At 50.1% G+C, this 15,889-nt stretch overlaps 1 protein-coding gene across 1 annotated transcript in view; it reads right to left on the reverse strand.

Annotated features, from left to right (window-relative positions):
* Positions 1–736: 736 nt before the first annotated feature.
* Sh3pxd2b (SH3 and PX domains 2B) overlaps positions 737–15,889 on the reverse strand; it is an 83,235-nt gene continuing 68,082 nt past the window's right edge. The window contains exons 10-13 of the mRNA XM_087910716.1: positions 14,775–15,001; positions 13,101–13,150; positions 11,849–11,974; positions 737–6,695 (exon numbers count right to left, since the gene is read on the reverse strand). Coding sequence (XP_087766842.1) covers positions 5,151–6,695; positions 11,849–11,974; positions 13,101–13,150; positions 14,775–15,001 — 1,948 coding nt within the window. The 3' untranslated portion in view covers positions 737–5,150. The remainder of the gene's footprint in view (positions 6,696–11,848; positions 11,975–13,100; positions 13,151–14,774; positions 15,002–15,889) is intronic.

Genomic DNA, 15,889 nt, shown 5'->3' on the forward strand with positions numbered 1-15,889 from the left:
GAACACTTCTCAGGTTGAGCTGAGAGGTAGATATCTCACAAACATACTTTGGTACACTTAAAGTTTATAAAAAACAGGAAGATGGAAGGGCCAAAGACTCTAGGCCACAGGGTAGCAAATGTCCTTGGGTTCCTTCCCAAGACTGCCTTGTCTCTGTCTTTGGGAATAAATACCTCTTGTGAACAGAGAACCTGGGGGTCCTGTACCCAACGACAGCTGCATGCTGTCCCTACTGCCCTGCACTCTTGCTCCCCAGAAGGCAGTGTCGACAGGAGCAAGACTCCCTGGCCAGGTGACATTTCTAATCTTCAGGCAGAACTGAACTGAGATACCTCGCAAATATAAGGTGGCTTTCCCTTGTATTTTTTTGTTTGTTTGTTTGTTTTGGTTTTTGAAAAAGGGTTTCTCTGTGTAGCCCTGGCTCTCCTGGAACTTGCTCTGTGGACCAGGCTGGTCTCAAACTCACAGAGATCCACCTACCTCTGCCTCCTGAGTGCTGGGATTAAAGCTGTGTATCACTACCACCAGGCTGGCTTTTGTTTTGCTTTCTTATTGATATCACATTTAAAAGACTGAAGGTGTGCCAGGCCCAGGAAAGAGTAACTACTGTTTCTGGGCAATGCCCAAACAGCTTGCATTTATTTCTATTCTTCAGATGCAAAGAGCTCAGGCCCAGACACCAGCGCAGGAAACCATGCATCTCCTTCAGCCAAATGAAACCCACGAACATTCCACATTTACAATGAAGCTTGAAACCAGTCAAGCATTTTTTATTATCATTAAAAAACACAAAAGTCTAATGGTATATAGTCTCTACATGCTACAGCTAGGTGTTCACCCACTGTCCCCTCACATTATACACTCACAGGAAACAAAAGCCAACACTAGGATCTGTCAGTCGGCCTAGGGGGTGTGACAGGAGCTGAGAACCCAGGGGTCCCCAGCACCATCTATGGGCAGACACAATAGGTCACACTGCCCAGAGCCCACTGTTCCTGGAGGGATGCCAGAAGCAACCTAGCTCCTCAGTGGCCCTGAAACAGGAACTGTATATGGCTAAGGTGACCACGGCTTATCACACTCCCCCAGTGAGAGAGACGCTACTAATAATTACAGGGCACAAAGGCATTACGGGCATAATACGGACACCTCCATTGCATTAGAATTGCTTATTGCTGTAGTAAGCCTGGTGGGGCACCTTTGCTCTTTAAAGCAGAGAAGTGAGAGTGAAGGCCACTGGCGATGGTACCAGGTCTGGTCTGTAGGAGGATGAAAGCTAAGCCCTCTTTCTGACTGGCTTATTGTGGGGAAGAAGATGGAGACAGGAAGGAAGATGGAACACTCACATATGAGGGGCTTGGTACCTCAACTAGATAGCACCGGAGACCAGGTGTCCCTGTCCAGAGCAGGAGGTCTGATCTGTGGGAAGTTTGTTCAGAAGGTGGCCCATGAGCAGGCGACGAGTATGAACCATTGTCTTAACTCTGTAGTTCTGCTTGGGGTCAGGTCAGTCCAGCTGCTAGAACCCTAGCAAGTTAGGAGCTATTCCTCCAAGCAAAGGCAAGGCCTTGGGCCTTGATGGAAATTCACTCCCTACCTATTCAGTCCACGCCCCTCTGAAACTTTGGTCTGCGGTAGGATATGGCTGTCTGCAGTACACAGAAAAACCCTGAAGGCCAGTTTAGACAGCCAGGGAAGGGGCTGAGATTGCCACACTATTCAAAGAAATGGCAAGGCTTCCCAAGGTGCAGACTATGTCAGCACTGAAGAGCTTAATGGAAGGAGAGGAGCGGAGACACTAATTAATGTTCTTGCTTATCTGTGATGCTAGGATGGCATGGGGCCTGTGAATGCAGGCCAGTGCTTTCCTGCTCCTTTGCACTGCACCTCCAGTGGGTAGCTTTGAGAGGGTAGGGGCAGTTTCTTCCTCTCTCTCACAGCAAGGTTTTGGTAATAAACACTGGACCGTCCTTAAGTCTTGGGGAGATTTGGCACCTGTTCTTTACGGAGGCACATGTGCCCTCTACTTTCCACTCAAGTCCCCAGTGGGTTCAGAAACAGTTTAAGGTCAAGCCATAGAAATCTACTCTGTGGAGCAGCCTGGTGGCAGAGGCTGAAAAAGACCGTGAACGCCTGGCCTGGCTCCAGCCATTTCCTGGCAGGATATAAAGTAGCTGGGGCTCAGACCTCCCTCCCCTTGCCTCGGACTGGGGCCATGTTATAAACACAAATGGCCAATAGTAACTCTGGCCAGAAAATATCAGCAAAGTCTCATTTTAGCAAGCGGCTGTTTTCAAGTCCAGGTCTCCAGAGGTCTTCACTACACTTGCTCTCGGGCAGAAACAATGCAGTCATGGAGCCAGAGAGCAGGGTCCATCCACAGGGGCCATCCGGCCTGTGACTAATGTTTGGCCACGAGGTTACCGGGGTAACACTTAAATTCAGAAACTGGGTCACCTTATTGCCTGCAAGGACTATACACACTTCTCGGCTGGTGGCCAGGATCTGGACAAGGCTGGATGTGCCAACACCCTCCACACCTAACTTTCTCATTAAGTACTGGTGCTGACCTTGTCATCTCACAGGGCTGGTATGCAGATTAGTTAATGGGGCGTGGCAGGTTTGTGTTGGTGATCTGGTTTGTGATTGGCCCATTGCTACCATGGTCTTGGAAGTTTTCCAAGGCAGGGATGAACAGAGGTCTGGCATAGGCTCCATCCCAGAGGAGTGACCACAGTCCTGGATGCTGAAAAGCTAAGTCCCAGGCAAGGAAAGCTGGGTGCATCACTGGCTTTGCAGACCTGCTCACTTCCGGTTGGCCAGAGCAATGATGACCACTGTGGCCGATGGAGCTTGCCCCAGGAATCTTCAGGCTGTCCATGTGACCCACGAAAAGGACAGTGAGCAGAGAATGCACTTTGCACACCTACAGTTCACATCAGCACAAGGAGAGGACAAAAGGCAGAATCTAGTACCTGCTGCAAAGTAGGGACTGGTAAACTGAGGTTACGGGGAGCCAAATGCAAACAAGAAAAATAAAACAACAAATAAAAACAAAACAACAACAATAATAAAAAAAACCTCCTTTGCTTCTTCAAAGACCTGCAAAACAGCTTCATGAAAGCCATTCAAGTGAAGGTGTCCTCAAAAAACAAAAGCTGGGAGAATCCATGCACAGTGGGGGTGTGTGTATAGCCTCGAAGAAGTGCTGAGACTCTCAGAGCCTCCCCTCTCCCTACCTGGGGCTTTCTCCTGACGCCCTGGGCACAGACTAAGCAGGAATATCCTTCAGGAGGCGCCTCGCGCCCTGGCCCAGTATTCTGGGGGTGGGGCTAAGCAGAGGAAGAGAGTCGTGGTGCCACCATGGGTCAGAGGACAGCAGCCAGAGCCAGAGGGGGGGGAGGCTGGGGAGGGGGAGGGTGCAGAAGAGATCTGCTTGCACAAAATCTTTGGCACTCCAGGTAAGATGCAAACATCTTGGGAAAGGGGCTTTGTGGTTCCTAAAGCACAGGTTAAAAAAAAAAAAAGAAGGTGTGTGTGAGAGAGAGGTTTCTGGGGGTAGATGTAGAGGAGAGCAGGGTAGGGCGGCCTCTTCTGCAGGGTCTTTGGGAGGGGGTGGGGTTCTGTTCTCTCCACCCCACCCCTCGTTTAAAGAAAGCCTGTTCATAGGTACAAGTTGTTCTGGGCCGGGAGTTAAAAATCTGAGTTTTTGTTCTAGCCCTGTAGTAGTTAAGCCGACCTCTTGAGGGCTCAGTTAAGTCTGTTAGTCAAAATAGGGATGGGCTGCTCTGGGCTTCTCCCTGGGAAAAAGTACTAAAAAAGCAAACTGCTCACCGGGAAGCCACGCCAGCCCGGGGCAACTGCTCTACAGGCAGAAGCCATGCCTGCCTGGGGCAAGAGATGTGGCTACTGCTGCACTGCTTAGTTTGCCTCCGCCCCAGCTGCTGGTCCTTAGTCACCAGAGCCCCTTTCAAACCACTGAGGGACACGGTCTCAGCTTTCTGTATTCCCCTCCCACGCATGGTGTACCAGCCTACAAGTTCTGTGCAGGCTACTAAGGATCCAGGGCATGTCCTGCCCTGGAGAAGCACTTACAAGTCTAGGGCAGTCACTACTGTCCCCTGACTTATACCACAAGGAGGTTCCCAGGCCACCTACCCTGATACCCAGTCAACCTCTATTTCTTCCCTCACTGGCTTGTTCTTGCTCGGAGAAGAGTCCAGGCAGGCCTGAACTCAAACTTCCTCCTCCCTCCTCTTCCTAGCTAGTATGTCCTGGGGCCCGTAGAGCCCGAGTTTCCTCTTCTAGAAAATGGGTGTGATGGAATAGTGGGGGTTGGTTGAAGGTTTGGCCGTGAAAGCAAAAGGCCAAGGACAGTTTGGCACCTACTGGGCAAAGAAGCTCTCATAGGCTGTGCGCCTTGTGAAGGGCCCCTTATTTAAACAAACTTGGAGACTCTTGTTTCCGGGACTGGGGGAGGTGGTCAGGGACTGTAATTTAAAAGTCCTAGACGGACCAGAGGCTGCAGCCGTGAAGCATGCTCCATTAGGACTGATCACGGTCCAAGGCAGACAGGAGGCGGGATGACCACGTTAATCTCCAGGACCACTCCAGGGCAGTCGCATCTGGTTAGGACTTAGAAACAGAAAGCCTGGAAGCTGATTCCTTCAGGACGCAGTTCTTCCGGGTACCAGGCATTCTGGGAACAGTGAACAAAGCCACTACTGGGCTTCCAGAAACATGGAGAAGTGAGAGCAAGTTGTCACAGACTATGTGGGCTGTCCCTCTGTGCCACATCTGAGCACCGAGGTGCAGTCTGGAAGCTCTCCAGGTGACAGGTCTCAGCCTTGGAGGTCTGAGGGTGTCCCTGTCCGGCTCCTGGGTGACAATACCATTGACTAGGAGGATGGGTACCACTATAAAGAAAGATGCTGATGTGGTTTCTACCTGGCTTTCTAGCCTTCTGGGGGCACCACAACAGGAGACTCGGACCCCAGGCGACAGGACATCGCTGCACCAAGCATTCTCCACAGCACCCCAATGGCCTCCTTCCTTGAAACTGTGTGGAGACTGATAAATTAAGATGCGTTTTAAATACGTGGGAGAGGCCAGCAGGGACAGCGGGGTCTCTCTAGGCAGGGTGGGGGAAGCTAAGGTTTCTTCCGGAGGTAGTTGGAAGGAATCCAGCCTTCCCAGGAAGGAGCCCCGCTGAGGACCTGGCAGAACCACCAGCCACTGCTGCTCTTCTCCCGAACTTCAAACACTGTCCCCTCCTGGAAGCTGCTAGTGTCTTCATCTCCTTCAAAGTTGGCCACAGCCACATACAGTGAATCCCTTGGGCCGTCAGCGTTGAGGAAGGAGGCTGCTTTCTCTCTGCTTTCTCCCACCTTGCCAGCTATGCGTGGCGCCAGCTCACCTTTGCCTCGCATGTCATCTTGACCCACTGAGGAGTTAGAGAGGAAGGGTTTGGCTTTCGGAGGGACCAGGAGGGCCCGGCCTGGGACAGGAACGGCTCTGCTTTCATTGGCTTCACGCTGTGGCCCTCTGACCTCTGGGAGGGGCCTACATGACAACGGTGAGGAGGAGGTTTTCTTGGGGGGTGGGGGTCTCCGAGGTGGGACCACAGGTCTTTGTTGGGTGGCTTCTTGGACAGGCACAGGCAAATTCTTAGGTGCAGGGTCTGTGGTCTTGGCTGGCCTGGGAGGGGCTCTGCAGGGTGACTCCTTTGGACTCAGTCCATCCTGCCGGCCAGACCTGTCCTGACCACGGCTAGGTCCCTCTACTGAAAGGAAGCTTCGGTTGAGGGCTGTGTCATGACTCCCAGCAGCATGGTGGCTCTCCCCGTCTAACACAGCTTTTTCCTGGGACTTGGCAGGTCTGAGCTTGCTCCTGAGATTGCATATGTCCACTTGATCTTCGCTCTGAGCTGGCTCTATCTTGGGGGAAGGAGTTGGTTTGGGCCTAACCTGAGGTCTAGACTTCAAGAATAGATTCTGGGGAGTGGCTTCTACCTTCTCCTCAGGCAGCTCAGCTTTGGACCTGGAGACAGGACGGAGGTTGGGCTTCTTCACTTCCTTGGCCAGCACCTTGTGACCACATTCTAGTCCCATGTCATTTTTTAGCGGGAACAACTTGCTTTTGTCAGGTTTGGGCTCTGGCTTCCTACTGTCCCGGGTTGGCGGCGCATGCTTGGCTGGAATCATTGGCAAAATCATGCCAGGGGGTTTGGGGGAGGAATTCCGGAGTGGCTCCAACTTTTGTCTCTCCCTCTCCAGCAGCTCCTCTTCAGATTTGATGATGGATTCTTTGCGTGGAGGGAGGCTGGGCTTCTCCTCCTGTGTGGGGTCTGAGATCTCCTCATAGCCTGCTGATGCAGACAGATCTGAAGATGCCTTTCTTGGGGCCTCCTTCCCCCCCTTCCAGTCCTTGGACCACAGCATCCCAGAGTCCATAGGACCATGTGGTGCCTCAGGCAGGGGTCTGGAGGGCCCCACTGCTTCCGGACCCAGGTTGTTCTCCACTGCAGCTGTATCCCCAAGCCGGAGCTGAGTCATCTCGTGAGGCAGGGGAGCCAGGAAGTTGGGCCTTGAGGCACTGCTGGTCTTCTTGTACTTGTCAATGAAGGTTGCTGGGGCCCATCCCTCCTTATCTTCCATCTGAATGTACCACCAACCGCTTAAGCTCTTCTCAATCACCTAGGGGTGGAACAGGAAAGGTACTTAGTAGGTCTGAAGCCACATCCCGGGCAGGGTTCACAATTTAGGAAAGAACCCACATGAAACAGGTACCCTGAAAGCTGTATTCTGACTCTGCAAATTCTCCTACGAGGTCTAGGTCTACCTAGACGAGCGTGGTGGTATGACTGAGAATGACCCCCATAGGCTCTCTATGCTTGAATACCTGGTCCCCAGTTGATGGAACTGTTTGGGAAAGAATAGGAGGTGTGACTTTGTTGGAGTAAGTATGTCACTGGGGATGGGCTTTAAGGTTTCAAAAGACTTGTGCCATTTCCAGTCTCCCTCCATCCCCCCCCCCCCCCGCCTCTTGTTTGTGTTTCAAGTGAGCCCTTAGCTGTTCCTGCTGCTATGCCTTTGCTCCACCATCATGGACTCTTAAAACCTCTGAGGTTGTAAATCCAACCAAATGATTTATAAGTTGCCTTGTTCATGGTGTTTTGTCACAGAAATAGAGAATAGAGATAGAAGCAGTTACGGGCACTGTATCAGGACACCTCATTAAGGTGGGTTCTCATTTATATTGACTTTTGAGATGGGGGTATTGCTACACTGCCCAGTCTAGCTTCCAATTCCTGGCTTAAGCCACCATCCTGCCTTAGCCACTTGAACAGCTGGGATTAAAGGTGTACACTACCATATCTATCAAGTTCTTGTCCACTTCTGGATTGTGACGAGGACCCTTTGAAAGATATGGTTGATGTGCCTTAGAAGGCACCTTTGGGGGAGGGGTACTTACTGACACCCAGCCCCTTTGCACCCTGGGCTTTCCCTTTCCCTTCTGTGAGGTGGGAAGCTACAGGGATCCATGTGAAGCTGCCTGTCAGCTTGGGAGGACGAGGCCTTCAACACCATCTGCTGCCAAGTACAAGGCAAAAGCCACAGACAGGGAAAACTACCTTGTCTACTACCTTCTTTGGCTGAACACTAGAGACTAGAGGAGCTGGCATTTATAGCAGCTACGCCATATGAAAAATGGGAATCTTCAAACACAGGAATCACACTTAGGTCGATGATATGCTATGCTTACATTCAGGAGACCAGAGGCCGGGGAATAAAGGGAGTTTCCTCTCTTATCTCTAGCTCTCCCTCACACTCATACCCCTTGGATTGAATGGTGGGGAGAAATACTGATGTTATTTAAGATATGATGGTTCCTGTGTCTTTCTGATCCAGTATCATCTGAGTGAATTCTTGGAGATGAACAGTACATAAACTGTACGCAGTGGGCTGAAGTGTGCCCCCAAGCCCTATGTACAGCATCCTCCTTCAGCACTCCAAAGGTTCCTGCATCTGGAGAGGGCCTCTGAAGAGGTCACGTGTGGAAATGGGTCCTAAGAGCAGGCTCTAGTTACCTAAACTGATGTCTTCAAAGGAAGAGATTTGGGGGCACAGAGTAAAGGATTGCATGTGAGGACAATACAGGAAGGTGACTATGTGTAGACCAAGGAAAGAAGCCACAGGAGGGACCCATCCTGCTTCACCTTCATCTTAGACTTCAGCTCTGTGAGAAGGAAAATCAGTGTTTAATCTAGTCCGTCTGCAGTATTTTGGTATATGGCAGGCCTAAGAGAACCGGGACCAGAGATTCCCCAGCAGGTGCTGTACACAGCAAAACTGACGCTCACGACCTTCGACCTTCCTGTGATCCAGGGACCATCATCCCATTCTACAGATGCAGAGCAGAACCTCAGGAGGGCTGAGGATTGGGCAGAGGGTTCTGGAGAGGGTAAATGGTTGGGGTGAGAGTGGAAAGTAAGCATCTGGGCTGGGAGGGGGAAAGCGGAGGGCAGGAGTCTGGGCTCTAAGGACTGCCAGACCCTGCCTCCTAGGAAGAGCCAAGCCTGGCCTAAGAAACTTCTAGGAGTCATAAGGAATGAGGCCTGGCAGGAGGGACAGCAGCCACAGAGTCAGCACTGGGAGGCCGACTCTGGGGCTTGCGGTCCTGGGTTTCAGCTCAGAGCCACCCCACGTGAATGATGAGAGCTGCAGTAACACCAATGGCAGGACTTACTAATGCCTGAACAAGCAGAAGTGCACCAAGGCACACAACTGCACTTGGTAGGTGTTACACCTTCAGAGGGAAGGTGGCCAAGAAAAGATGCGCTGCACAGGCGGGAGTCTAGCAGGACTAACAAACAGGCGACTGGAATGCTATTATACCCAGTGTGCTGGGAACAGTTAATGCCACTGCTGAGTACACAGTCTTCAACTCTATCACTAAGGCAGCGTGAGGAAAGGAAAATGGGACAATGATGACACTCAAGGGAAAGAAGAGTGGCAGAAAATCTGGCCATTTGGTTATTTATTTTTTTTCTTTTGAGACAGGATCTCACTATGTAGCCTGTGCTGCCCTGAAACTTTCTATGAAAACAAGGCTGGCTCCAGCTCATAGAGGTTGGACTACTTCTGCCTCTTGAGTGCAGGGATTAAATGCATATGTACCCACGCCTGTCTCCTGCTTCGGTTCTTAAACATGTTCTTGTTGGTGACAGAAGCCACGTGTTATGATGAAAGAAACAAATGCAAGGTCACAAGAATGAGATGAAAGAAACCAGAGAGATCTCAGTTCGAGTCCCCGCTCCACCACTTACTAACTCCACCCTGAGATGAGCATTTATCCACCCCCTAAGCTGCATCTGTAAGGCAGGATGATATCGATCTCTCAGGCTTCCTGTCAAACTTCGTTGACAAGTAGGTAAGGCACCAAGAAAGTGCCACCAACAATATACTCACCACTGCCACCCCACTGCCATCTCAAAACATGTTTGAAAGATAAACAGGGCCAAGCAGTGGTAGCACACATCTTTTATCCCAGCACTCGGGAGGCAGAGGCAGGCGGATCTCTATGAGTTAAAGGTCAGCCTGGTCTACCGAGTGAGTTCCAGGACAGTCAGGACTGTTTCTCAGAGAAATCCTGTCTGGAAAAACAAAAAGATAAATAGGGCACAGACAATGAGCTGAATCTTACGGTAACCTGACTGCCAGGAGCCTCTGGATGCGCTAATGAGTGTGGAGGCCTGAGACTGTATAGCTATGAACCCGAGAGCAAACAAGGAAAGAGGAAAATGGTGTACAGTACTCATCACAGAAAATAACAACTGTTCAAGCCTCAAGCTTTAGTGGCAATCACTCCCTCAAAAATCCACTGGTGGGATCTGTTAACACTGTGGGGCTGTACAACAAAAGTCTCAAGGTGGCTGGTGGCTATGATTTTGTTAAAGAATGCTTGACTTGGGCTGGAGAGATGGCTCAGAGGTTAAGAGCATTACCTGCTCTTCCAAAGGTCCTGAGTTCAATTCCCAGTAACCACATGGTGGCTCACAACCATCTGTAATGGGGTCTGGTGCCCTTTTCTGGCCTTCAGGCATACACGCAGACAGAATATATTATACATAATAAATAAAATAAATATTAAAAAAAAGAATGCTTGACTTGCTGGGCATGGTAGCACACGCCTTTCATCCTGGTTCTCGGGAGGCAGAAGCAGGCATTGTGAGTTCTAGATCAGCCTGATGTACAAAAAAAAAAAGGACTCAAGAAGAATGCTTGGAAATGAACATTATAATTGTTGAACGAAAAGTAAGGAACACACTGAACAGTTGAAGAGCAAATTAATGAGCTAAGAGGACGACCTAAGGATACACCACTCATCTTCCTGTGGCCAATACGTCATCTTAGATTGGTCATAATATCTATCATCTAGAGATAGGTAGGTAGAAAGAAGCTATATTGTATTGTTTTGGGGGGGGGGAAATGACAAGCCAAAAAGTTCCACAGAGATATAATCTTTTCTTTTTCTTTTTGAGACAGCGTTTCTCTGGGTAGTTCGTGGCTGTTCCGGAACTCACAGAGACCCACTGCTTCTGCCTCCCGAGTGCTGGGAGGTGTGTGCCACTGATGCCTGGTCTAATCTTATCTTTGTGAATGCTCGTTGAAATCACAGAAATGATTCTAGGAACATGAGGGGGGTGACTGCATCATAGAGATGAGAAGATTTAATCTCTGCCTCCCGAAGTAGGGTAGGAAGCGTCTGGCCAAAGTTTACTCATGACAGAGCAGAAGTGGAGGTGCCAGTGGCCAGATCACTTGGTTCTGTCAGGTGGCATCTTCAAAGATTTCTCATCCCGCGACCTGATGCTGTCCTGTTACCTACAGGCTTTCTCAAGAGCATGGGAAACATCTTTCATCCCTAAGCGTATGAAAGATAAAAGACACACACGAGAAGAGAAAGGACTTTCGTTGGTTACCCAGAGATTGGAGGATAACGTGCCGAGAATAGGAGGGAAAGATGAGAGAGTGGAGGCAGGGGGTGAGAGGAAAAGGAACACAGGACCAAGAGATGGCTCAGGTCTGTATTCCCAGCCTCACCACTCCTATGGCAAAATAGGAGGCGGAGACAGAAGATGTGACCAGAAGTTAACATACAGAGAGAAGCAGCAGAGAGACTCTGCCTCAGAAACAAGGAGAGAACCAACTTGTGGAAAAACTGTTCAATGACCTCCACATGCAGTGAGAGCCATGGGCACATGCACAATAAATAAATCCTTTTAAAAAGGAAAAGAGAGGGGCTGGAGAGATGGCTCAGTGGTAAGAGCACTGGCTATTTTGCCAGAGGACCCAGATTCAGTTCTGGCACCTCCATGGCATCTCACAACTATGTTTAACTCCAGTCCCTGGAGATCTGATGTCCTCTTATGGCCTCCACAGATATGAGATACACAGATAGGCAAGCAAAACACCTATACACATAAAAATAAATAAAAATTTAAAAAAGAAATGGAAATACAAGCCAGCTACACGAGGGCCATATATTGTATAATTCCACTTCTAGTGAGAAGGACTAGCGGTTGAGGTAAAAAAGGCGGTGCTGGCTGAAGGAACAGTCAGGGTATCTGATAAGGATGTTGGAACCAGAGAGTAGTGATGGTTATGAAACTAAATAAAATAAACCCCTGATTTTACACTCAAGTTGGAAAACAGTTTGGAATGTGATTACAAAGATATAATCATACCTTAATAAAGCCATTAACCTCGTCTCCCCTCCCCCACAGCAGGAGGTAAGAAGACAGAAGGCCATGCCAAGACCGAAGAAGCACAGTAGGTGCGCTCACCTCGACCTTCAGGCCGGCCTGGAAGCTGATGCCGTCTGGGATGGTGGTCTGGAACTCTGCAATGGTGTAATACTCTTCTTCCACCTGGGGTGGGATGGGAGGCTTCGGCAGGTTGAGGCCTCGAGGCTGGCAGGATTACACACAGGGTCAGGGTGGAATGAAGGGACTGGGGGTACACAACATCAAGGCTGAAGGGGGCTGGGAAGCCTAATTAGTTTCTGAGGGGCAAAGAGGATTTGACTGTTGCCTCCTTGTTGGGGGTCTCACTTGCCCTTCAAATGTACAGAAACAGGAGCAATGTGGGACATCCTAGTTCATTATGAGAATGTGGGAAAACACAAAAATGTCTGAATGTAAGAGGCAGCGAGGCTGTGGGGAGACCACAGGTCTTTGAGTCAGGCCCACGTGGGCTGGAAAGCTGATGAAAGGCCATGCCAAGCCTCCACTTCATCTCCTGTAGAACGGGAATCCTAATGTTACTGGCCCTTGCCATGATGATTAAATCTGCTACTGAGTGAAGCACCTGGCACATTTATGGTACTGGACAGGGACCCAAGAAGTGGCGAACATGTTCAGAAAGGCCCCTTTCCAAACTGCTTGTGATCACTAGTGTTTTACAGTTTGAATATTTGTTTACATAGTGAGAGATCCTGGGGCTAGGATCCCAGTTCAAACACAAAATACACTTATGCTTCGTGTATATTTAGCCCAGGTGTAACATTTGATGACAGATGTTCTTAGTGCACCCACCCGTGTTTTGACTGTGGTCCAACATGTGAGGTCAGGTATGAAATTTTCATTCCACTTTTGGTATCGTGTTGGTGCTCAAAGTGTCAAGATTTTGAAGCATAGGTTTTTGGATTAAGGAGGCTCAGTATATACTGGTTAAAAAGGTACCCATAGGTGGGGCATGGAGGTGCAAGCTTTCGAACCCAGCACTCAGGGGGCAGAGGCAGGCAAAACTCTGTGAGTCTGAGGCCAGCCTGATCTAACCAGGGCTATATAGTGAGACTCTGCATATAAATAAATAAGTAAATTAGTGAATAAATAAATGGACTTAGAATTAAAAATGGGTCAGAATACCAGAATGTCACCACAGACAAACCTGTGCTTCTAAGCTTGGGCCTGCTTCACATAAGTTGCTTCAGGAAAAAGAACGGCCTGGAAAGTACTAGAATATGTGGGATCTGGTGGGTAACCCAGCCAGGCCCCAGGCCAAGGGGACGGGGTCCTACGGCAAGTCTGCACTTACAATGGTCATGTCCCGGCGAGGAGGGGGTCTTTGCCTCATCTTTGGTGATCCTATGGGGAAACAAGATTTCATTCACATGCCGAGTTCCACAGACAGATTCCCAGCTCTGGAAGCCAGGTGGGGGTCTCATCCCTCCCCCCTCCCCAGGAGCCACGCATTTGCGTTTCTGTGAGCCCTTGTGAGAACAGCCTGGCTATGCTCTCCTCAGGCGAGGCTCAGCACCCTCTATCAACATGGCCTTCCCCAGGTCCTTTCTCTACATGGGAACAGATGAACGGCACTGGTTCTCCAGCAAAGGGGGACTGTCCACGTAGGGCATACAGCATGGACTCAGAGCTGTACAAGGCTGGGCCCAGACTCATCCCAGCACAGCACAAAATTACTGCTGGATTCTGAGCCATAGGTTTTCTGTGGACTAGCCCAATGCGTACCTCTCTCCCTGGCAGCTGGGGTAACGTGAAATATCAATTTCCACATCTACTAGAATATTAGAAAATACAACAGAGTCTTAGCCAAGACAGTTAGCTGCCTATATAAGGCCTCATGTTTCTAGACTTCTTTGCAGCTGGTGTTGCCACGTGACTAAGTCCAGCGGCGTATGGGGGAAGGTGGAACATTGGAGTTGTTCCACTCCCCACTGCCTTTCACTGGCTGGACAGTGTTGGCCACACTGAATGATGGGGGCAACATGAAACCGACGAAACAGACGCAGAAGACCGAGATCCTTGACGGCATGAAGTATCAGCATCTCAGCTGTAGACACAAAACCGCTACAGTGTGTAGAATGGCAATGAGTCTCCAGATCAAATGAGCCACTGGAGTGTGCGCATGTGCATGTGTGTAGGGGAGAAGACTTTGATTTGGCACCTTAACAGCTTAACAAAGTCACATAACTTCAGATTTGCATTTGGTGCCCTAGTATTAGTGGACTATGCTTTTGAGTCCAGAATCACAGAGCCCTGCCCTGGCCTGGAGCACCCATGAAGCTCTCTGCACTTAAGATGGTGCAGAGAACATGGTACTGAGCTCAGCGCCCTCACCTCTGTGAGGAGCTGGAGTCCTTTCTCCACAGATTCTTGCTTCAGGACCAGCACAGGATGCGCAGCACTGTGCTGAGGCCACAGTCCCAAGCACAAAGCAGACACCTGAGTAACCCCGCTCTCGGGTATGTGGGGAAGACTCATAGTAAAGTATACACAGGGAGGCTCTGAAAAGCAAGATGGCGGAGCACTCTGGTGGAAGCTACCCCAACATGGGGTCAACTTTTCTCCCTCTGGTTCACACACAAGGTCATGGAAAAGACTGGAAGGGTATGGACCTTGGGTTCAACCACCAGCCCCACTGTTGCCAGGTAAATGACCTTGGTCTCATCCCCGCTGTTCTGATTTTTATGTGTAAAAAAAAAGCAGTCCCTCAAAGACTGTCGGAGGAGTCAGTGAGCTAACCAGGAGACCTCCGATACACACTAGGAGCTGGATCATCATGACACAGTGGGACAATCTAGGGAAGGAACAGTAAGTACACTGTTCAGATTCTGTAGCTTGCTGGTCCTTGAGTGAGCTACTTAAGGTCCCCAAGTTCTTATTTTTACCTGCAGGATATAAGGGCAACGTGGGAGGCACTCTAAGCTCAGATAGACCTCAGCTGTCTGGAGCAAGGGTGGGTGATACTCACTCTGCTTAACATCACCATCTGGCACCAGGCGACCTTCAAACCGGCCATCCCTCTGGTTGTTGAGCGGCTCCTTCTCCCTGCCCAGAGCATTCTGCTGCCGAGAAACACCATCCAAGTCGAGGGTCCCTGAGTGGGCAGATGAGCTGGGGCCCAGCTTTGGGGGCAAGGGCTCCCCACTGCTCTTCTTTAGGTAGGAAGCAGGGGCCCAGCCCTCTTTTCCCTGGAACCTAGGAGGAAGGGGAAGGATTCCCGTCAGGATGGTCTGCAGGGCCTTGGTGGAGGGGGGGGGGGGCATGCCTCTATACCTCAGGTTCTGGATGGTGGGTGTGGTGGTTTGAAAGAAAATAGCCCCCAAAGGAGTAGCACTGTTAGGTGTGGCCTTGCTGGAGGAAGCATGTCACTGTGGAGGTAGGCTTTGAGGTCTCCTATATGCTCAAGCCACACCCAGTGAGACAAACCACTTCCTGCTGCCCGCAGGACAAGATGTAGAACCCTCAGGTACCTCCAGCACCATGTCTTCTTACACACTGCCATGTCTCGCCATGATGATAGTGGACTGAACCTCTGAACAGTAAGCCAGCCCAATTAAATGTTTTCCTTTTAAAGAGTTGTCGTGGTCATGGAATCTCTTTAGGGCAGTAGAAACCCTAAGACAGTGGGACAATGAACTCTATCTATTGCAGGCCAGGAACACACAATTCATTGCTCTCAGATGATGCCGAAGCCTTCACACCAGCCTTCCAGGCCCTCCCCACCAGCTGCCTCTCTCAACAACCCACAGATCCCCTCTATTTGCCATCTCCCCAATGCACCACTGCTTGTCACTTCCCCACATCGCTGCTTTTGGTGGGCCTCTATCTGGCAAGCTCCCCTCTCCTTCCTGGTGGTACCTGCCCCTCTTTCCAGGCTTTACTTAATGTCATTTAAGTCTTCTTCTGATCCCCAAATGAGGCCCAATCTCCACAATGTCCCGCTGGCTTCTAAACACTCTGTAATCCAGCACCTGCAAAACGCACTTGGCTGTGGCTTTCCTGTCCCCTAGTTAGAATATGAGCCCTTGGGTCTGAGCAACTGTGTATCAGTGAACTCAATAAGAAAAGGAAAGGCCAAGGGGA

This window comes from Myodes glareolus, chromosome 9, assembly GCF_982192425.1.
Source record: "Myodes glareolus chromosome 9, mMyoGla1.1, whole genome shotgun sequence".
Classification (NCBI taxonomy): Eukaryota; Metazoa; Chordata; class Mammalia; order Rodentia; family Cricetidae; genus Myodes; species Myodes glareolus.